The 24131-nt window shown below is 44.4% G+C and overlaps 1 protein-coding gene across 1 annotated transcript in view; it reads right to left on the bottom strand.

Annotated features, from left to right (window-relative positions):
- The window catches only part of ATP2C1 (ATPase secretory pathway Ca2+ transporting 1), a 177417-nt gene extending 153562 nt beyond the window's left edge, over positions 1-23855 (bottom strand). The window contains exon 1 of the mRNA XM_088462799.1: positions 23595-23855. Coding sequence (XP_088318925.1) covers positions 23595-23678 — 84 coding nt within the window. The 5' untranslated portion in view covers positions 23679-23855. The remainder of the gene's footprint in view (positions 1-23594) is intronic.
- Positions 23856-24131: the final 276 nt, after the last annotated feature.

Here is a 24131-nt window from a genome sequence, read left to right as displayed (position 1 = left end):
CGGCTCATTCCACACATTCTGTGGGTGCGTCATGGGCGGCCGGTAGAGGAGCCTCCACGTCACAATTGTGCTGTGCAGCAACTTGGTCTTCTGCGCACACGTTTGTTAAGTTTTACAAATTTGATACGTTCGCAGTTTCGGCATCCCGTTTTGGCCGTCTTGTTCTTCAGGTGCCGCAGAGCGCTCCCGCCCGTGGGGAAAACTTTGGAACGTCCCCAACGTAAGCACCTCCAGTGTCCCCTAGTGGATGAAAGAGAAAATGGGATTTTGGTACCTACTGGTAAATCCTTTTCTCTGATTCCACAGGGGACACTGGACACCCACCTCTGCGCTCTTAGCCTGCCTGTTCGGTTTGTTCCATATGTTGTATGTTTTGATTATTGTGTGTTCTCTCCCTTTTTACTGCGCTTGTTCTCCATCTCCTCTCGGTCTTCATTTTCTAAACTGAGGGCTGATGGGGCATAGAGGGGAAGGAGCTTCACACATCTAAATTATTTAAAGTGCCGGCTCCAGTTATCCACGCCTCTATACCCCAGCGTAAGCACCTCCAGTGTCCCTTGTGGAATAGAGAAAAGGATTTACCAGTAGGTACCAAAATCCCATTATTCCCTTCACACATACAAAAATATACACAACCTCTACCCCACTCTTTCCCAAGTCTCCAAATGCTAGCCAGAATGTAGAATTGACATTCACAGCATTTAATATTAGTTCACTTTGCTGTGGCAAGAACCAAATTCCTAACCAAATTCCTAAACAGGTTATGAGGATTACTAGTAAATGTCTAATTGCAGCTGCATAATAGCATAGTGATATAAGTGGCTATTTTGCCACACTAGGGATGAGTTCTAACAGTCCCCAGTCAATGCAATGAAGAACATTCTATCATGTTCCAATGATGGAGACTTCAGGACTGGAATTTCCTCTGCCATGCACACAGTGCCATAACTAGACTTTTTGGTGCCCTGGGCCAGAAAGAGCATTTCCACCCCCCATTTTTCAAAAAGAGACATAAGACGTGCACCCGAAAAAGGGGCATGGCCTCATGGGATAGGGCCATGACAAGACTGATTTGTCCTGTATAATGATGAAGGAGTACCGATCTCATTGTACCACTGTTATCCAGGTGTTACTGCCAAATACAGTGTGAATTGGGAAACCAATGACTGCAGTGATGATACACAATGATTATGCAGTATAATCCACCAGCTATAGATGTAGAAGAGAGCTGGTGAAGCTGCACCTGGAGCAGGATTTGTCCACCAGATGAGCCATGCACAAGCCTGGAGCCGACAGTGTACATCATTTACTGAAAGTATAGAAAGAGCGCTACTTGTACTGTATATGCAGCAAATGTCAGCGGCAGCCACGGAGGAGATAGGGGTGGTCAGGAGATGCCAGGGATAAAAGAAAAGGAAGCTATAAGTGAGAATGATTATAAACAAAAACTTGACAGGCCCAAATATTGTCCCCTGCCCTGTGGTGCCCTGTGCCGTGGCACATGTCGCACCACCCTAGTTACGGCCCTGAATGCACATTGTCACGCTTAGGCTATGCTGACCCTCTGCTGAGGTATTGGAAGATGTGGACCCAGGTTGGGAAAAGAACAGGAGGCAAGGTGCCTGGATGAATGACTTCCTCATCCACTAATACCGGATGTTGGCTAAACCTGACCAAAGGCGCGGAGGTGTTTACCAGTGACCCCTCCAAGCGGGATTTGGGCTTAAGCTGCACCCAGCAAGCAGGTCGCGGCCCTTTGGTCAGGTATCCGGCACAAGTGGAAATGGAAGAACACTTATCACAGGGAAAGCAAAGGAAAAAGATACTGGCGGTTTGCACTGGGGTAATGTAATGAGTACACACTCTGTAGATCCAGATGACGAAAGGCTGACACAGGAGAATGGCACTAGGAGATTGTACTTGGATGACGTATTAAGTACTTACGCTGCGGTTTCAGATGCAGATCTGGCACAGGAGAATGGTATGATGAAATGGTACTTGGATAACATACTAAGGAGCTGATTCAGACTTGCTCGCTAGGATGCACTCGCTCGTTGCTGCCTGATTTTGCGTTCTGCGCATGTGTATGCATCATATTGCGCGTGCGTGAACCACTGTGACAGACCGGGAAGCACTCGCTCGCTCAGCATAGACAGCCCCGCAGAATGAGTGACAGGAGAGGCCGTTTATGGGTGGTGACAGGGGCTGGCCACTAGAAACGGGGGAGTGGAGGTGCGAACGCAGGCGTGCCTGTGTGTTTTAACGCTGTTTCATAGGCGTGCATAATTAACAGGCAACATCATTGTACAAGTCACTTGGTTGTATTTCACACTAAAGTGATCGCAGTGCTTTCAGGCAGGTATAGTCAACCTCAAGCGCTGCTCGATGTACCAATGTTTTCATGCACTTCCTGGAGATGACGTGCGCAATTGGGCATCTTATGACTGGCTGGTGGGCGTCTACTTACGCAAAGTGATCGCTCGCCAAGACATAGTGGACGTGCTAATGCCTTGCCGAGCGATCGCCTGCCTTGCTGGGTATGCGCTGGATGTGCATACGTTGGGAGCAAGCGATCGCATCTAGCAAAAGGCTCTGAAACAGGCCCTAAGTACACACATTGTGGCTTCAGACGCAGAACTGGCACAGGAGAATGGTATGATGAGATGGTACTTGGATAACATACTAAGTACATGCACTGTCTTCAGAAGCACGACTGGCACAGGAGATGACTCTAGGAGATTGTACTCAGTAGACATACTAAGTACACACACCATGGATAAATAATAGGAACAAGTCACTAGAAGCAACGGAGCTTGGTATCTGGAACGCTGCAACAGCAAATCTTCACTGGAAGTAACAACGTTGTCTAGAGCCCTGTTAAATACCCTACAGTAGCAGTCTATTGGAGGATAGTGTCAGCTGACAGAAACCAATGCTACCATTGGGTAAAGGGCTAATCAGGATATAGACGGTCGTGGCATGACGGTAACCACAAAAAAAAAAACACATCACGGAGCGAGCACATGGATGTCCTAGCAGACACCTGCCGCTGCGCCTGGCGTTTGACCGCTCGGGGAGGTCAGGGGAAGCCAGCGCTAGGCCGTAACCTGACACATGTAACTTGGAACACGTGTTTGCCTTTGGAAGTATACATTAATGTATGTAGCAGGCAACATGCATAAACTCACACAAGGCCTTTCTATCACAGGACAGGGCAATAATTCTGTCTAACATCTCCAATGACTGGATTGGATGAGTAACCCCTGTTAACAGCAATGTATGCTACAGCAACAGTTCTCAAACCTTTAGACCAAAGGAACCAATTAGCAACTTTCCAGAGCCATCAAGGAAAAATAAAATACTCTTTTGCCATCTAATAGAATTGTGGCTCTTTGGGCCACTAGAACAGAGACTTAATCTGGATACCATTGGCCTTGCCGGATAGAACACATGTCCCTCTTTTTAACCAAATCGCTCTCTCTTTTGACCCAAGTGTCTCATCCCTGCTTCTGTAATCAATATAATAATATCTAGTTTGGTGTTATGGCTGTGGCTATGAAACTGTGGGCCTGATTCTTAGTCAGACGCTGTGTCGATGCCGCAGGCAGTTGGCCGAAATCTTTGTATTCTTTTTCAAAAGCAATACAGAGCATTCATTTACATTATCATTATCATGGCTAGTACCATTTTCCTACACTTGGGCTTACAAAGAATGCAGAAGTCATGGATACTGCAAACGCTCATTAAGGGGCTGTTCCTGAGTCGCCCGCTGCTGCTGACGCTTTTTCATCTTCTGCGTGCGTCAGAGTTTGTTAGGACTGAGACACCCACTTTCCGCATCTTTAGACGCTGTAATAGCACTTGGTGCAACTCTAGATGCAACAATCAGTGGCACCATCGAAACTTGCGCCAGCCTTATGGTAGGTGCAGATTCTCCATCAGAGTTTGGCCTCCAATGTGAGTGATTATGCATCTGAGTTTGCAGCCACTCCTGTGACACTGTAATAACACCCATAAGACAGACCATCCCTGTGCATCCGCTAAGCCACGTCTTGTTACCTCCCAATCACCACATTTTCAAGACATTTCTGATACCGTGTGCATCAATCGCAACTGTAAGTTTGTGTATGGATTTTAAATGTATGCAGAGTAGCAGAAAAAAAATGGCTTTACTGCGTCCGAAATGGACATATCATGCCACTCGGAATCAGGCCCCAGCTCTGTTGCAGTGTTGTAAAAGAACAAAGCTTTATCTGTACAAACATGAGCATATACTACCACCTACTGGCGACTCTCAGTATAGCATTCACTTATGCTCCTTTAGGAGCTCCTGGAGACGTGCAACATACAGTACAGGGACAGGCAAGTGTAGGCTGAGTACAATAAGGGCATGGTCAGATAATTGTGATACAGTTAGAAGTGAAGTGACACCTTTTAGAAAGCGTATTTCTTGCGGTGCAACAATACACAATAATGATGACTACCGGCACCACTAGCTAGCCGCTTGTGATTGGATGATTGAGTATTGACTCTCTCCAGCTGATAGTACTTAAATCATTAGCATTGCCATATATTATATGAAGTCGTGGCCATCTTTTCACATTACTTCATTTACATTTCCAATTGAACTACAAAAGGAAATCAGATTTCTATTTGATTTTGGAAAGAGGAATAATATCAGTTTGCATTTTATTTTCTGTTTGCATCTAATAAAAATTGATATTGAATATATGACTTAAACATTTATTAATTACATTGTTAAGACAAATTCTCTTGTCTCAATGATATTTCAATATTTTATGATGTACAAATATGGCAATAACTTTAACATTTACTAATAACACTCTCAAGCCACATCGCTACACTGCGGGACGTAAGGATCCATGCTGGTACACCTGACATACATATACTGCTAATGCTACTTTCTTTTGCTCATGTTGTGCTGCATCCGACTGAATATGTGCACGTAAATATGTATTCTACATGTGTTTTTTGTAATGTACACTCGGAGCACAAATACATCCACATATCCGGAGCTTTGTATACAAGTCTTTGGAAAGAGTGGGGTTATGTAAACCTTCATTACCAATGTCAGGATAAATGAGTATGAACACAGGGCCTGATTCAGCATTGCACGTAAGTGCAATGGTGAAGGCAGATTGCCGATTATCGGGAATCTGCGCGTATGCAGGACCCGTTCTGTACATGTGCAGACTGCAGACCGGGTCCTGCATGATCGCATGCAAGTCCCTGTATGCCTCTACCTGATTGACAAGCAGAGGCATTTACGGGCCGGTGCGGGGACGTGGATGGCCAGCGTTCCCAGAATTGGGGGCGTGTCGTCCCCGATTCCAGGAGTGGCAAGGCCAGGATGGTCGCGATGGTTATCCTAGCCTGCGACCTGTGCTGGGATCACAAATGCAGCAGAGGGTGTCAGACACCACCGGCTGCATTTGTATATTTGCAAGGACAGAATTGCAAAGCTGCTTGCATGCAGCTTTCCGTCCACTACTTTACTGTAAAATCAGCTCCATATATAAAATTATTTCCCGTGACTATAACACAATCCCTAAAGGCCCCCTACACACTACTCGATATTGCTAACTATTTGGCAGATTACGACACATTGTGTAGTGCGCACTCCTGTGGGGTCGTCAGCCGCATTCCTGATCTTTTGTACATAAAGGATGATCAGGCGAATCGGCTGGCGATCCCATGCAGCGCTATGCGGTGGGGACCGGCATATCAGACAGTCAGTCACCGGATCGCCCAGTGTGTACGGACCGGCCGTCATGTCGGCGCTGGGATCGTGGGTCGCATCGCTGGGTACACACATCGTTTAGTGTGTACCCAGCTTTAGTCTCTATACATTCCAATCCACATTCTTTCCTCTACTACTTAATACCCTGCAGTGAGCTACTAGAGTACACTGTCCCACTAGAAAGGACCAGTTATTGCCAGTGAGCTCTGTCCTTCTCTGTCCTGCATTCTGACAGTCCTCTTTCACCTATATCCTGCCGTCCACCCTTCCTGTACAGTGTACACTCCCTTTCTTCCTCAACAGAGAAATGCAGAACATGGTGCCGGGACTTATGCTGCTGGAGCTTATTACTTCCTGGATATTTGTGAGATCTGCAGTGTGTCTCTCGACACAGCAGCATGGGAATTGTAAGAAGTCACTGGTGTGCATACATAATTCTCACTTGATTGTAATATGTTCGTGCACTTACATACAGTGCAAATCATCATACATAAACATTAAAACTTCTGCAAAATATATGAGCATATTAACAACAAAGCCTGTATACTTTACTACACATGAGTAGTATATATCCTAGATATACTTTTGTGGGCTATCTTACTGTTTTCTTGTCCTTGGGATTCTGAAGGTATGTAAAACTGAACCAGGATACAGGAAAGGCTCGGTTACAGGAACTTAAGCTTTACGTTACTACAGGTTAAAACAGAAACTATAGCCTCAATGTAACAGAGACTGGCTTTGTTATCTGTACAAGGGCAAAATACAGCAGTATATCACATAACATGCAGAACACATTTAAAGTGACAGCACTACCTTATATAGTACATTGGAGTATGCACTCTATATACTGTTGAAAACACAAATTCAGAATAATACATTTAGAATACTGACATGGATTCACTGCAATATGTAAATTAGGGGTGTGCACCGGCCACTTTTCGTGTTTTGTGTTTTGGTTTTGGATCTGGATCTTTCTTCGTGTTTTGGATCTGGATTGGTTTTGCCAAAACCACCCTTGCGTGTTTTGGGTTCTGGGTTTTGTGTTTTGGATCTGTATTTTTTTGAAAAAAAGCATAAAAACAGCTAAAATCACAGAATTTGTAGGTTTTTCTGCTCCTATGCTATTATTAACCTCAATAACCTTAATTTCCACTCATTTCCAGTCTATTCTGAATACCTCACACCTCACAATAGTGTTTTTATGTCCAAAAGGTTGCACCGAGGTAGCTGGATGACTATGCTAAGCGACACAAGTGGGCGGCACAAACACGTGACCCATCTAGGCTTGAAACTGCAGTGGCAGACAGGATGGCATTGAAAAACTAGGCCCCAAACTGTACATAATGCAAAGAAAAAAAAGAGGTGCAAGATGGAATTGTCCTTGGGCCCTCCCACCCACCCTTATGTTGTATAAACAGGACATGCACACTTTAACAAACCAATCATTTCAGCGCCAGGGTCTGCCACACAACTGTGGCTGAAATGATTGGTTCGTTTGGGCCCCCACAAAACAAGCTGGCAATTTATCTGTCCCTGCACAAACTGGCTCTACGGAGGCAAGATGTCATCCTCATCCTCCTCATCCACCGATTCCTCACCCTCTTCAGTGTGTACATCCTCATCCTCACAGAGTATTAATTCGTCCCTGCTGGAACCACAGGTCCCTCTGTACGTTCTGGAGGCTGGTCTCCCTGGAAGAGTTGATAATTCATTTTATGAACATCATCTTCTCCACATTTTGTGGAAGCAACCTCCTACGCCTTTCGCTGACAAGGTTCCCGGCTGCACTAAACACTCTTTCGGAGTACACACTGGAGGGGGGGCAACTCAGGTAAAATAGAGCCAGTTTGTACAGGGACCTCCAAATTGCTTCTTTTTCCTGCCAGTACAGGTACGGACTGTCTGACATGCCTACTTGGATGCTGTCACCGATGTAATCCTTTAACAGACAGACGCACGCTTGTCGCTGCTGCTTTGAGGATTCAAGTGCGGCTACAGCCCACACAATTCACAAACACATTAAAAAAATAGTTTTTTATTTTTTGGAACACTTTGAGAGTTACACCACCCTTTAACAGACAGACGCACGCTTGTCGCTGCTGCTTTAAGGATGCAGGTGCGGCTACAGCCCACACAAGTCACAAAGACCGAAAAAAGAACAATATTTTTATTGTTTGTGTAGCACACTTTGAGGGTGTCACCACCCTTTAACAGACAGACGCACGCTTGTCGCTGCTGCTTTAAGGATGCAGGTGCGGCTACAGCCCACACAATTCACATAGACAGAAAAAAGAAGAATATTTTTATTGTTTGTGTAGCACACTTTGAGGGTGTCACCACCCTTTAACAGACAGACGCACGCTTGTCGCTGCTGCTTTAAGGATGCAGGTGCGGCTACATCGCACACAAGTCACAAACACATTAAAAAAATAGTTTTTTATTTTTTGGAGCACTTTGAGAGTTACACCACCCTTTAACAGACAGACGCACGCTTGTCGCTGCTGCTTTAAGGATGCAGGTGCGGCTACAGCCCACACATTTCACAAAGACCGAAAAAAAAAGAACAATATTTTAATTGTTTGTGTAGAACACTTTGAGGGTGTCACCACCCTTTAACAGACAGACGCACGCTTGTCGCTGCTGCTTTAAGGATGCAGGTGCGGCTACAGCCCACACAATTCACATAGACAGAAAAAAGAAGAATATTTTTATTGTTTGTGTAGAACACTTTGAGGTGTCACCACCCTTTAACAGACAGACGCACGCTTGTCGCTGCTGCTTTAAGGATGCAGGTGCGGCTACAGCCCACACATTTCACAAAGACCAAAAAAAAAAGAACAAAATTTTAATTGTTTGTGTAGAACACTTTGAGGTGTCACCACCCTTTAACAGACAGACGCACGCTTGTCGCTGCTGCTTTAAGGATGCAGGTGCGGCTACAGCCCACACAATTCACATAGACAGAAAAAAAAAGAACAATATTTTAATTGTTTGTGTAGCACACTTTGAGGGTGTCACCACCCTTTAACAGACAGACGCACGCTTGTCGCTGCTGCTTTGAGGATGCAAGTGTGGCTACATCGCACACAAGTCACAAACACATTAAAAAAATAGTTTTTTATTTTTTGGAACACTTTGAGAGTTACACCACCCTTTAACAGACAGACGCACGCTTGTCGCTGCTGCTTTAAGGATGCAGGTGCGGCTACAGCCCACACATTTCACAAAGACCGAAAAAAAAAGAACAATATTTTAATTGTTTGTGTAGAACACTTTGAGGGTGTCACCACCCTTTAACAGACAGACGCACGCTTGTCGCTGCTGCTTTAAGGATGCAGGTGCGGCTACAGCCCACACATTTCACAAAGACCAAAAAAAAAAGAACAATATTTTAATTGTTTGTGTAGCACACTTTGAGGGTGTCACCACCCTTTAACAGACAGACGCACGCTTGTCGCTGCTGCTTTAAGGATGCAGGTGCGGCTACAGCCCACACAATTCACAAAGACAGAAAAAAAAAGAACAATATTTTAATTGTTTGTGTAGCACACTTTGAGGGTGTCACCACCCTTTAACAGACAGACGCACGCTTGTCGCTGCTGCTTTGAGGCTGCAGGTGGAATCTAGACGGGATTTGGAACCGAGGACACACTACCTCCATCAATTGTCTAAATCCCACTGCACTAATGTCGGATACCGGACGCACGTCTAACACCAACATAGCAGTCAAGGCCTCAGTTATACGTTTTGCTTCAGGATGACTGCTGTCGTACTTCATCCTCATCGCTAGGGACTGTTGGAGGGTCAATTGTTTAGTAAAAGTAGTGATGTTCCTACTTCCTCTCTGGGATGATGAACAACTCCCAGCAGCAGCAACAGCACTAGGAGGAAGTGGTTCTTGATCTTTCCCTATTTTATTTTTATCGGAGAAAGTTTGGTCCTCCATTTATGTTATATTGATATATATACGTGCGGCTAAAGCGCACACAAACACAGAAAATATTTTTTTATTTTTGCTGGAGAGTAGTGCACTTTGTGGGTTACACCACCCTTTAAGAAATGAGCCAGCCGGCTCTTTACTTATGGGACACAGGCGCACGCTTGGCGCTGCTCCTTTGTTGATGCACGTGCAGCCACAGTGCACACAATTCACAAACACAGAAAATAATTTTTTTTTTGGTTTGGACTGGAGTGTACTTTCGGGGGTTACAGCACCCTTAACGGTCAAGCCAGCCGGCCCTTTACTTATGACACAGGTGCACGCTTGGCACTACTTTGTTGATGCACGTGCGGCTACTGCGCACACAATTCACAAACACAGAAAATAATTTTTTTTTTGGTTTGGACTGGAGTGTACTTTCGGGGGTTACAGCACCCTTAACGGTCAAGCCAGCCGGCCCTTTACTTATGACACAGGTGCACGCTTGGCACTACTTTGTTGATGCACGTGCGGCTACTGCGCACACAATTCACAAACACAGAAAATAATTTTTTTTTTGGTTTGGACTGGAGTGTACTTTCGGGGGTTACAGCACCCTTAACGGTCAAGCCAGCCGGCCCTTTACTTATGACACAGGCGCACGCTTGGCACTACTTTGTTGATGCACGTGCGGCTACTGCGCACACAATTCACAAACACAGAAAATAATTTTTTTTTTGGTTTGGACTGGAGTGTACTTTCGGGGGTTACAGCACCCTTAACGGTCAAGCCAGCCGGCCCTTTACTTATGACACAGGCGCACGCTTGGCACTACTTTGTTGATGCACGTGCGGCTACTGCGCACACAATTCACAAACACAGAAAATAATTTTTTTTTTGGTTTGGACTGGAGTGTACTTTCGGGGGTTACAGCACCCTTAACGGTCAAGCCAGCCGGCCCTTTACTTATGACACAGGCGCACGCTTGGCACTACTTTGTTGATGCAAGTGCGGCTACTGCGCACACAATTCACAAACACAGAAAATAATTTTTTTTTTGGTTTGGACTGGAGTGTACTTTCGGGGGTTACAGCACCCTTAACGGTCAAGCCAGCCGGCCCTTTACTTATGACACAGGCGCACGCTTGGCACTACTTTGTTGATGCACGTGCGGCTACTGCGCACACAATTCACAAACACAGAAAATAATTTTTTTTTTGGTTTGGACTGGAGTGTACTTTCGGGGGTTACAGCACCCTTAACGGTCAAGCCAGCCGGCCCTTTACTTATGACACAGGCGCACGCTTGGCACTACTTTGTTGATGCACGTGTGGCTACTGCGCACACAATTCACAAACACAGAAAATATATTATTTTTTTAGCACTTGGGGGGAGCACCCCTGATGGACAGAGCACCCCCTGGACAACACTGCAGCACTCCTTTAGGACTGGGACACTGCACAGGACTTTGGAGTGGACACAGCCCCTATGGAGAACTGACTGCACAACACAGTCCAGCCAGCCCCTATGGACTTTGAAGTAGTGGACACAGCCCCTATTAACAACAGCAGCACAGCACAACACAGCCAGCCCCTATGGACTTTGAAGTAGTGGACAACAGCAGCACTACACTACACTACACTACACAGCCCTAACTCCCACCCTCCCTCTTCACTGTCCACAGCCGAGTGAGAAAATGGCGCCGACGTGGGTACCTTATATAGGATCCAAAACCCGCGAGACTCGGAAGGCGGGATGATGACGTTTTGCCTCGATTTCAGATCCGAGTCAGGCGGGAAAAGTCGAGCCTGATTCGGATCGGACTCGGATCGGGGGGGCTCGGGGGGGTTCGGATTTCAGAAATCCGAACTCGCTCACCCCTAATGTAAATATACATAATATGCAAACTTTCATGTTATATTCATTTCACACAAAGCATACACACACCCAGGGGTGCAGAGAGGGGATTTATACTGCATCCTGGCGCACACAATGCCGGCGGTCAGAATCCCGGTGCTGGAATCCCAACAACAGGCAGAATCCCGATTGTGAGTACTAAATGTAACGAGGTTCAGGGGTTAGGATTAGGCACCAGGGGGATGGTTAAGGTTTGGCTGTGGGAGGGGAGGGTTGGGCTGCGGGAAAGGTGGGGTAGGAGAAGGGTTACAATACTCACCTGCATGAGTCAGGCTTTCCAACATTTGGGATTACACTGCCGGGATTCTGACAGCGAAGATTATCAGCGCCGAGATCATAGAGAGAGCAGGGCGTGGGTACTACTTAGCCACCATTCTCTAATGGGCCCAATCACTGTGGAGGAAGAAAAATATCTCCCTCTGCAGCACACCGCCGCAAAGCTTTGAAAAATGACAGTTAGGAGCTGATTGGTTGGTACGTTATCTCCATCCTCTTTATCTCTCTCCAAGGCTTAGTAAACAGACCCCTAAATGAGGAGAATTAATATTAGTTTGGTGGGGTGTTCAATATTGAGGTTGGGGCAGGGGTGGGGACTAGATTGCCATGTTAGTCCTGTTATACCAAGACTGATGTAAATGACAATCTCTAAAAAAAAAGAGTTGCAGAATATGCTGGCGCTATTTAAATAAATTATATAATAATATAAGTATAAAGCAGAATTTTACCTATTTAACATTGTATTCAATGTAATTAGTCTATTGTTCTCAGCTACCAGCTATGGCATGGCGTTTGGAGGACATACTGTAGAAAAAGATTTCCCACCTGCTATTAGTTAGATCTTTATTTGAGACTATTGATATAGCCTATTGGGGTGGTGGAACCTTGGGGTGGTCCCAATGGGGTGTCAGGCGGAACGTGAAAGTGATTGTTACAGAAGACAGAAAATCCTTAACCAGGATGCTGGGATTATTGGTAAGCAGCAGGTGACAGAGTAACAGCGGTAATATAACAGAATAATACAGTGGTGATGCAGTATAACAGTGGTGGCTAGAATAGCAGTATTGCAGGTATACAGTGATATATGGGTATCTCACCTCAGGAGCTAAGTACTGTGCATCTGCACTTTAGACGATTTCATATATCTGCAGCGCTGTTTCTCTTTCATTATTTAAGTTGGATATAAGTAGAGGTGTGCGTCAACCACCGTGTTTTGGACCTGTATCTCCTCTTGTTTTGGATTTGGATTGGTTTTGCCAAAACCACCCTTGCGTGTTGTTTTTTGGATCTGTTTTTTTTTTTTTTAAATAATAAAAACTGCTAAAATCACATCATTTGGACCTGTTTTTGTTCCTACAGTATTATTAACCTCAATAACATCTATTTCCAATTGTTTCCAGTCAAGTTTGACCACCTCACAGCTCACAATATTGTTTTCATCCAGTTTAGGCCCAAAATTTACACCAAGCTAGTTGGCTGACTAAGTTAAGCAGTAGCAGTTGGCGGCACAAACACATGGCAGTTCAACTGCCAACATGGCACATCAGGAAACAAATGTTTTTATTATTCAAGAGGCCTGTGGGAGTTGGAGTATGTATGTAGTTGAAGGCAGGGACAGTAATGGTTGATGGGTAGTAAATTTTAGTTCATTTTTTGATTCCAAAGTAAATATATGAGGGAGAAGGGGAGGGGAGGCATTTACAAAAAAAAAATTACTCATTCACATCAGTCCTTGTCCCAAAAGAATACTTGAGCGCCATGCCTGCTGCTGCTGGGAATGGATTTTCATCCCGGAAGGGGACCAGGAAGTAGTGCTATGACTGTTAAATAATCCTTTGCAAAGATTCCACTTGAAAAGCATCTCCCAACCAGTACAGGGACATTAAAAAAAAACCAGTGGCCTACAAACTGCCGTTGTACCCACTGTCCACTTAACCAGCACAGATGGACAAGCATGTCAGACAGTCCGTTTGACTACTGGCAGGAAAAAAAAGTAATTTGGAGGCCCTTGCACAAACTGGCTTTGCTTTACTTGAGCTGCCCACCCTCCAGTGTGTATTCAGAAAGTTTTCAGCACAGCTGGGAACCTTGACAGTGATTGGCCTATGAGACTACTTCCCCAAAATGTGGAAAAGATGATGTCCATAAAAATGAACTACAAATTCTACGAGAAAGACCTTTACTGTCAATTACATGCAAAAATTACAGAGGCACCTGTAATGGTGGATCCCAGCGGGGACAAATTTATAGTGTGAAGAAGATGATGTATACATCACTCCAGATTGTACCATCACTCAAGCCTATATCGTCATCCCATCCTGTGTTGTGTATAAATTACAGCCATGCTCCATGTTAGATTGGGGATTCATTGTCCATTTTAGTGGACGTGAGCTCCATTTTAGTCCATATCACCACACATCTTCTGACCTGGGCTACAGGAGGAGCAGCTGCACTCTGGAATACGGTTGCATGGAGTTGCCCCTCTGACTAGCTGAAATTCAGGTAGAGAGGCCATAAGGGACACTATAATCAGAGAATGCAGTTTTAGCTGCTTTATTCCATTGTTTAAACCATATCCTCTATTTTAACCTTTTGAAAATATGTTTATGTGAATCTCAGCTAAGGAGTTTGTGATGTCATTATGTTTAATATATTATGCACGTTATTTAGCACTTTGTTGTGGTCTTGTAGTCGGTGTGTAGACTAATCATTTATTCATGATTGAGGAAAGAAGTGAAAAGTTGCATTTTTTTAATGCTAACTTTGTGTTATTAAATTGTGATGTTTCCACTTAGTGTCACAAGATTTTTTTTATGAGTAAGAAAACAATAACACACTGCACTATCACTAAGGGCCATATTCAATTTGAGGTGAAAACCCGTAATCGGCGATAATTTATCACCGATGACGTCATTTTCGCCTATTGTCATTGGGCCTGATTCAGACCCACTCGCGAGCGGCTGTACGCTCGCAAGTGGGTCGATGGTCTGCACTGAGCATGCGCACGACGGAGGGAGCTCCGTCGTGCGCATGCGCCAGACACGACGAGCGAAGGAAAGTCCTTCGCTCGTTGTGTCCGATCAAAGGGGGCGTGCTGTCAATGTTGATTGACAGCACGCCCCCTTTGGTGGGCGTGCCGGGGGCGTGCCTCCCTGACGGGGGCGTTCCAACGGGAACGCCTCCCGTCAGAAGCCGGCCCACTGACATCACTAGTGATGTCAGTGGGAGTGATTTTGGCTCTGATAGAGCCAAAATCACTCCGGAGCTTGCGGTTGAAAACCTCAACCGCAGGCTCCGGCTCGCAATTTCGATGGTCGCGATGGTCACGACCATCGCGGCCATCAAAATGCACGCTCGTATAGCCTGTGGATGGTGACCCACAGCTATACGAGCGTCCAGGAGGACGCTCCATGAAAAAGGAGCCCGGCCCTCATGCAGAGCGTGCGCTCTGCTCAGAGCGTACGGCTCTGAATGAGGGCCATTATCCCCTTATTCAATTACAAAGACTTTTCGCCGGTGCGAAAAGTCAATGTAAAAAAATGGGGATAACTTTTCTCCAGCCTTTAGCTGGCGAAAAAAAAGTGCAGAATTGGGGTTTAGGGGTGCAGGCTTAAAAAAAAATAGCCTGCACCCCTGGGAATGCCCCCTAAAATTAGTGTATGTCAGAAAAAGTAAAAAATAAAATAAAAAATCGGGACACCCCAAAAAAAGAAGTCAAGTTTTGGGGTAAAAAAAAAGAGGGAACACACTTCTAAAATAGCTAAAATAAATCCAGAGGGGTTCCAAAGTATGCGGCAGGTGTTTTCTTCATTGCGGGAAGTAGCGGCAGGTGCATTTTGAAGAATTTAAAAAAATAATTTTAGGGACTTAAAAAATATGCTTGCACCCATTTCCATGTACCCCAAATTTGATGGCCATAGTTATTTTTCCCCCCAAAAATTGCTAAATGCTCTTCTGCATCACCTTCTTCAAAGCCGCATTTATGCATCTGCCGCTGCTATTTAAAAACCCGACTTCCCTTCAGCATGCAAAAACAGGGGTACCCATAGTGAACCCCCATGTCTGGACATTTTTAGTGGGGTCCAAGGATGATTTCCCGAAAATTCCCGTTTTTTTTCGCTGCTCCCAGTTTTGTCGAGTCCCGTTTCCGTGTCCTTTGAAATTGAATACGGGGAATTTCGGGCACGCGCACAATACTTTTCTGCTTGGAAAACAGGCGAAGGAGGTGAAAAGTCCAGCAGGTGAAAAGTCTGGACTTTTTGCCTCAAACTGAATACGGGCCTTAGTGTGACAATATTTTTTTACGAATATACTGCGTTTTCCACTTACAGTGTGGCCATATTTTTTACGAATACACTGCATTTCCACTAACAGTGTGACAATATTTGTTACGAATACACTGCGTTTCCACATACAGTGTGACTATTTACTACGAATACACTGCATTTCCACTTACAGTGTGACAATATTTTTTACGAATACACTGCTTTTCCCACTTACAGGGGTCAATCCTATTCTATGCGATGATCTCGCCAGTGTGAGTCATCGCAGCAGTGGACGCAGTTTACGGCAGTCCAGATTCGCCAAATTTTGCTTGCAGCCCTATAGGGCAGCGAGCAAAGTTTGGCGAATTCAGGGTTGCAACGGCACATTGCACCCTCCGCATGGATTGACCCCATAGAGTGCCAATATTTGTTATGCACTGCCCTACCACTTCCAGTGCCACAAACAATACGTGTTTGAATATTACACTGCGGTCTGACAGGCAGCGTAACAGTAAAATATTTATATATATATATATATATATATATATATATATATATATATATATATAGTACACTGGGGCACAGCACAAAAACAATATATAATATATTATATTTTTATTATATTATTTATTAGCTTTTATTTTTGTATACACTGGGCACCATGCTTGGATACAGCAGCCCCTGTCCTAGATGGACACAACCACCCCTGGATGGACACAGCAGACCCTGGATAGACCCAGAAGCCCTGCTCTTGATGGACACAGCAACCCCTGGTTGGACACAGCAGCCCCTATTGGATGAAGCACAGCCCGGGACTCAGCAGGCAAATGGCGCCGTTCATGGGGGAGGGACTTTTATACAATCCAAAACCCGCGAGAATCCAACACAGCTGGATGATGACATTTTGCCTCGCTTTGAGATCAGAGTCTGGCGGAAAAACCCAAGCCGGACTCGGATTTCGCCTCAAATCTGCAAGTTCAGGTGGGTTTGGTTCTCAGGGAACCGGAGCCGCTCATTTCTAGATATAAGATCCTACATATTTAACAAGAACAAACAGTTAGTGGATGCATAGTTGATCCATATAGACCTACAAGGAATGTTTCTCCGACCCTTCTATTTTAAGAAGGGAATTGCGTTTTAAGTAACCCCAGTGCATGTTGTGCTTTTTTTGCACTGACACACACCTCAAACTTTCAATTAGAAAAATAACAATGTAAGTTTGTCATATGGTAATACATACAGTAATGAGTTGTATCTATGCTATTGACATTCATTTCTGTATGCATAGTTGTGAAACAGGGACATAGAAGAATGATATACATGCCCCTGCCCACACACCCTTAAGTGAGTATTAAAGCTCTAATTTTTTGGTGTTGTGAAATAATGCTATTTTATTAGCAGAGGTTGTTATTATGGGTTGGGTATGAAATCCCGGCACTCGGGATGCCTGCTGTCAAAGGGTTCCCCTGGCTGTGGCATTATCCCCCGCTAGAAAAAGTTTGGTGCTGGTTTTGGAATTTACAGGGGAACCCTGCGCATTTTTCCCCCTGTATTTCAAGAACAAGGACTGGCTCAGAGCCCAGTACTGGTTTCGCTAAATACAGGGGATCCCTACATCTTTTGTCCCTTGTATTTTGGCAAACAGGGCTGGTTCTGAATAGACTGGTGCTGGTTGTGCTTAATACAGGGGAACCCTACGTCGTTTGTCCCCTGTATTTAGCACACCCAGCAGTGGGTCTCCAAAGCACAGTGCTGGTTGTTCTTTTCGTGGGGGGGGGGCACGCCATTTTCTTTTATTTTTAACTCTGTTTTTCATTTTTTTAAACACAGAAGCACACACTGATCTCACTGATCCTGTCCGTGCTTCTGTGTTTGTTTGTTTACACACAGATGCATGTATCACGGATCTCCCTGATCCGTGCATGCATCTGTGTAGGTTGAGATGTGAAACTCGAATGGAAAAAGATGTTCTATATTAACTTTCTATTTGGGTTCTTTTTTGTGTCTTTTGCGGCCAATTTGCACTATATTTCTTCCGTTAAAACAAATCTGAATCCTTAGTAAATTTCCAGGTTCTATTGATGTCTATGGCAAAAGGCTGCAGAGTTGGACCGATGGTCTATGTGTCCAAAAACATGTTACTGTCCGAGTTACAGGTACTGTTGGCAGAGTATTAGGCATCGAATGGAGCAAAGTCGGCAGAGTTTAGCCTTTAGTAAATTCCGAATATGCATTTAACGGCCGAATTTGCCCCATTCAATGTCTGTCGAGCTTAGTAAATTTACCCCTCAGTCTGCAAAACAAATGATCTATTGCCGGTGTCTGCACAAATCCAAGTGCACAAAAAGAGGATAGGAGAAACACAAGCCTTTAGTAAGGGAACGTAGTTACCAACCCGGCAATTGGTATGTGGGTGCTCAGAATTCCAACCGCCAGCATCCAGATGGTAAGTATTAGGGTTAGGGGAGGGTTAGGTTTAGGGTTAGGCACTAGGGGGAGGTTTAGGGTTAGGCTGCGGGAAAGGTGGGTTAGGATTATAGTTATTTTACTTACGATCAGGCGTTGGGATTCTGACTGTTGGGATGCCGCTGTCGGAATCCTGACTGCCGGCATCCCGACCGCCAGGATTCTGTACCCAACCCTGTGGTAAGTACTGTAAGTATATTCCATGCATGAAATCAGTTCTTTTGTTTTAAATATTTGCTGAGAGGTGAGAGATTAAACAAGGATTAAAGAGAAAAAAAACCTGCAAACAACAAGGTGCTTGTCAGCCTCCATACCTTTTATTATAAATGATGATCTTATCAGTTCCATACAAGCAGTAAGAATAAAAGATTACTTGTCACATTATATACATGTATTATCCCATTCCTTCAACGTTATTCCTTTCTATTGAACAGTTTGCTCTGTTATCTGGGAACTCCAAGATGGTTCTGCTAAGCAATAAGGTAGGAGTTGGGTATGATATGTCGACAGTATTAATGTCGACATTCATTATGTTGATGGTGATAATGTCAAAATTCATCATGTAGACAGTGATTAAATGTCGCCATGTTAGAATGTTGACATTATGTTCTGGTGGCCTGGCGGTAGCTGTCACTCCCGGGTCAGAACTCCAGACCACCGGCATTCAGTAAGTATTTCTCCGCTAACCCTAATCCCGAACCCTACCTCTAGTGTCTAACTCTAAACTCCCCCTACACATTGCAGCCTAAACCTAACCCCCCCCCCCCCCACAGCCTAAGCTCTTCCTGTATCCTAACATCTTCCTGCAGCCTAACCCTTCTAAGTAAGTCTACTAGTTGCCTGGCGATAATTTAACAATGTTCACATCATATCTGTCGACATTGTGGTGTCAACATTATGAATTTTGACATTATTACTTTGGACCTTTTGACTACATCCCATAAGGTAGCATCATACATCATTAGGTGGTCAGTGATCTATTACAAAAGGGGTCTTTTTTTAAACTATTGATATTTCATTGCAATTATTCTTTGTTGTTTATTTGCTTTAGGCTAAGGTAATATAACCCGTTTACCCGACAAAACGCATTATTCTCCACAGAACTTTATTATGACTGATGCACGTGGAAAAGATATTCTCACAGGATTACTGAGACGTATAGATTAGCAGACATGCTGTGATCAGTAACATCCTCGGTCACCCTGTACCAGGAACAAACAACCGCTCTGTAACTTCTCAGCTCCTTACCACTTCCAGCACTGGCTGACCTCCAAGTTATGTGTATTCTCAAACAATGCTTGGTAATAAAAACCAAGAACAATATTTTGCTAACCCCTTTTAAGTTGCTCACTGTACTGATAGTTTTGGAAAGATATGTGCTGGCGACGGAAGTGACATTGGGCTTGATGCAGATTCGCATGCACGCACGCTATACCGATATTCACGCAAACCGCCAATGCTTTCCTTCTGCACTTGTGGGTCACACTGAGCATGCGTTCCAATTTTGAACGTACAGAGGGCCCGATTCAGGTCAGCATGCAAATGTGTGCAGATCAGGAGGGGACAGCCAGGTCGGCACGGAGGCGTGTTGCCTGAAAAGGTGGGCTGTGCAGGGGGCGTGATGGCACGATTGCATCATTGTGGTACCGCTCTCTGCTATACAGTACAGAGAAAACAGGCATTTTATAGTGGGGCTACAATTACACAATTCAGTGCGAAACGGGTCATCACTCCCCCTGGTTCGCCCACTTGTGCTTTGTAGGTGGACAGCCATGGGGGGAAGCAACCAGATGGAGGCTGTGGGAGACTTGCCCACTTTTCCGGTTGGACGGGAGCATCACCCCATATTCGGGGGAGCAGGCAAGTACAATTTACACTATTGCAAACACATGCACATGTGTGTTTTTTACTGGTGGTCAGAAGCAGTAGCTCATCGCACTAGCAAACCGTTTTGGATAAGTGGTTTGTGATTGCTTCATTGACATTGATTGGTCATATGGGAGGGAATGCAATGTTGCACACTGGAAAGGCAGATGTATCCACAGAGTTTGGCATTAAAAATGAGAATGAAAGAGAAAAAAAAAGCACCCACTGGGAAGTGGTGACACCCCTGTTTTGCTGCTGCCATGTCTCCTGTCTTGCCATTGAGACCTCATGTGTTATGAGTTATGCCTCATGTATTGTAATGCCAGTATTAGCCATTCTCTGGTGTACAGCCATGTATGTGAATGTGGGGGGGCTGGAATGGCTACTTTGAGCTGCTGCAGTATCAACCATCGGACCTTGCACTAGCCCCAGGCTAGCTGCAGAGTCTTCATCAGCATATGGCCTCCAATGTAGGCGATTGAGCGTCTGAGTCTAAAACTACTCATGTGACATGCCTGTCACACTCCCATAAGACGCCCATAAAGTGGGATATCTGACTGCATAGAACCCCACCCCCGTCACTGCCCAGGAACACCCAATACATTCCAGAGTCCATGCGGCTCAATGTATCCTACGCCCATGGGACGCATGCGCCGTGTGATCTATTAGAGATTTAGATGAACGTGTAGTCACAAAACAATTACCAACTTACGTGAACATCCGTATTGCGTTCAACGGAGAATGACCTCCAATTGATTTGTGGGCTAAATCTATATGTATGAGAATGCAGCCTATCAATTTTCTAGGAACAACTGACATAATTAAGGCATTCTCGGTGATGTAATTTGTTCCTTGTCAATAGGGGATGGATACGAGATACCTGCGTTCAGAATCCCGACCAGGTTACAATCCCGACGCCTCCAGATAAGTAAGCCTAACCTAACCCTACCCCCACCTCGCCGTAGCCTAAACCTAACCCCCCTCACAGCCTAAACCTAACCCTCCCCCCTAGTGCCTAACCCTAGACCCTAACTCTCTCCCTAACCCCAGTACTTTACTTCGGGATCCCGTGGGTCGGGATGCCAGCGCCAGTATTCTGATAAGTGCGGGGATTCCGGCGTAGGCATTCTGAATGCCGGAATTCCAGTGCTCGGGATTTATAGGCTGAAGATTTGTTAAGCTTACAAAATGACTGCCTCTTGTTTTTTAGGTTAAGGGCCGTATTCAATTTGGAGCGAAAAGTCAGAGACCAGACTTTTCGCCGTCATCGGAGGTTTTGCCGTCGAAAAAGTTTTGCGCTCATCCCCGCGTATCCCCCTATTCACTTGCAAAAGTGCGAAAACGGGACCCGACAAATTGGAAATCGGCGAACAGTTCTGGCAGTTTTGGGGAAATCAGCCTGACACCCCCCTAAAGATGCTCTGACATGGGGGTTCACTATGGGTACCCCTGAATAGCCCTGCTACAGGTATTTGGGGTTTTTAAATTATCTTAATTGGCGCTATTTTGCATCATTGAGCAAGTCATGAAGAATAGATTTTTGCTACTTTTTTGGGGGAAAATAATTTTGGGGTAAATGAAAATGGGTGCAAGCATAGTTCAAAGTCACTAAAATAAAGTTTTAAAGTGAAGAACAAAAAACACACCTTCAGCAAGCACCTGCAATAATGAAAAAAGAACCTCCCCCATACTTCCAGACCTCCCCAGAGGCTTTTTCACTAGTTTTTGAATTTGTACCCCAACTTTTCTTTTTTTTCGCCCATTTTTTCAGTGCTTTTTTTGTGTAACTTTTTGCATTTTTTGACGCAGTTAGCGTCAAGGGGGGTGTAAAAAGGGTTTAGGGTGGTCCACGCAAGTTTGCACCCCAAAACCCCAGTTCTGCACTTTTTTCCGCCAGGTATTCATAGGCAAAACTTTTTTGCCTATTACATTGCATTGCGTTATCGCGCCGCCGAAAAAACGCTGAAATTGAATACGGGGATAAATGAAATCGGCGAAAATGATGTCACCAGCTAAAAAGTTTTGCCGAAAACGTCTTTTTGCTCCAAATTGAATACGGCCCTTAGTGTACATTTTAAAGTTTTGCACTTAATAGCTTTGCGGTTTTACATTTTGCGTGTAAAAAATGCACAGATAATGGGGAATATCGAATAGCCAACGTTTAATAAATAAATCCTTGTGTTGTTGAAAACCTTCAATACAGTCATGCTCATCAGACACAAGAGGTATTGCACTAAACTCTGGAACGTATGGTAAGTTATATTACCAAGTCATATAACACACACATATTCTGCAGCGCTTTACAGAGAATATTTGGCCATTCACATCAGTCCGTGCCCCAGTGGATCTTAAAATCTATATTCCCTACCACATGTACACACACACTAACACTAGGGTTAATTTTTTTGCCAGGAGCCAATAAAAGAACCAGTTTTGTGTTAGGAAAGCCGAATAACTGGAGCAGGAGCATATGCAGGATTTTTACAAAGGTTTTTTTTACATAATATATATATATTTATTATGTGTACTGTATATTATATAAATATATTTATTCTACACATTTACGAACACACGCACGTCACATACACACTTACCTTGCGCCATGTCATTAGATACCTCCCCATAGCGGCAAAATGCAGAGATTCGCAGGTCAATCAGGAGGGACGGAGCCAAATGACGCAATTCTAATGAAATCACATCATATAGGCTCCGGGTCCTCCCAATTGACCCACGGGGCTTAAGAACATGGTGCCTGCTCTCGAGTCTGTCAGGGGGGGTTTCTGAGTACTCAGAAACCCTCATGTGTGCGCTACTGTGGAGGGAATCCATGCAAGCATGGGGAGAACATACAAGCTCTTTGATATACTGTGCAATATTCGTACTTTCGACCAATCTGCATAACCATCATGCATGAACAATGCGGTGCACATCATGTAGTGTGTACACACAACTGCACATAGGCCCTGATTCAGATATGTACACTAATACAATTGCAGCTATGATCCCGTACACGGCTGCTGTGTGAAAATATACTAATGCATGCATCCGCCTGGAAATGCATTGAGACGCCCACCGGCAGCTTCACAGATCCAAGCAAGTGTGTACATACATAGCGGTGGTTGCATATGCTTCAATAATCGACCATCTGAGTAACCTTATAGTTGCGCAGAATGGCCATGGAACCGAGACATGCGGAATCGCCCCAAAAACATCAGCAAATAATAATAAACTTGTTGATAATACATCCTAAAAATAATCTAATCATAAATTACAGTGTAATTCAAAGGTACTGTAGCAAATATATAATACAAGGAAAACAGCTGTCAGCTAAGTATTTGCATATTGAAGCATTAGAAACTGTTAGGCAGCACAATAAATGGTAACCTGCAGTGATTTGTATTACCTGTTCTTCTGATCTGTCTTCTTTGAGTGATAATTTTTTGCTCCATCGGAAAGGGAGTTGTGTAAGATAGGTAAGAACAGGCATCACTGAATTCCAGTTACTCACTCTGATAATAGCTGTTAGGTAATAAGATAAAGTAAATTCTCAATCCTGACCTATATATTAATCCAGTTTTGCTAGCGCATGTAATACTGTGCTCAGGCACCACATGCAGAGCAGCTTCTGTGCCTGTGCATTGTTCTTACTGAAACTAGTATAAAAAAAACCAGGTGATCAACTTCTGAGTTCTCTGTAAGCTTTGCTCTAATAATCAGGCTGGGTTACGCCTACTCAGTTTGAAGCTAATGCTTGAATAATTGGATTATTTTAGGAAGCAGATGTAGGTGACTGTTTTAGTGAAACTCAAGTTAGATAACATTCTTTTTCAGTGACAAACCTGAACATAAATAGAATTTATAAAGTACCAGCATTTTACTTACATCTGCACAAATATAAGAAAAGGTGAACAGACATTACATTCTTTACATCATGACACTG

The sequence above is a fragment of the Taudactylus pleione genome, unplaced genomic scaffold (genome assembly GCF_031769625.1).
Source record: "Taudactylus pleione unplaced genomic scaffold, aTauple2 ptg000053l, whole genome shotgun sequence".
Taxonomy (NCBI): domain Eukaryota; kingdom Metazoa; phylum Chordata; class Amphibia; order Anura; family Myobatrachidae; genus Taudactylus; species Taudactylus pleione.
This window is presented reverse-complemented; position numbering and strand designations above follow the sequence as displayed.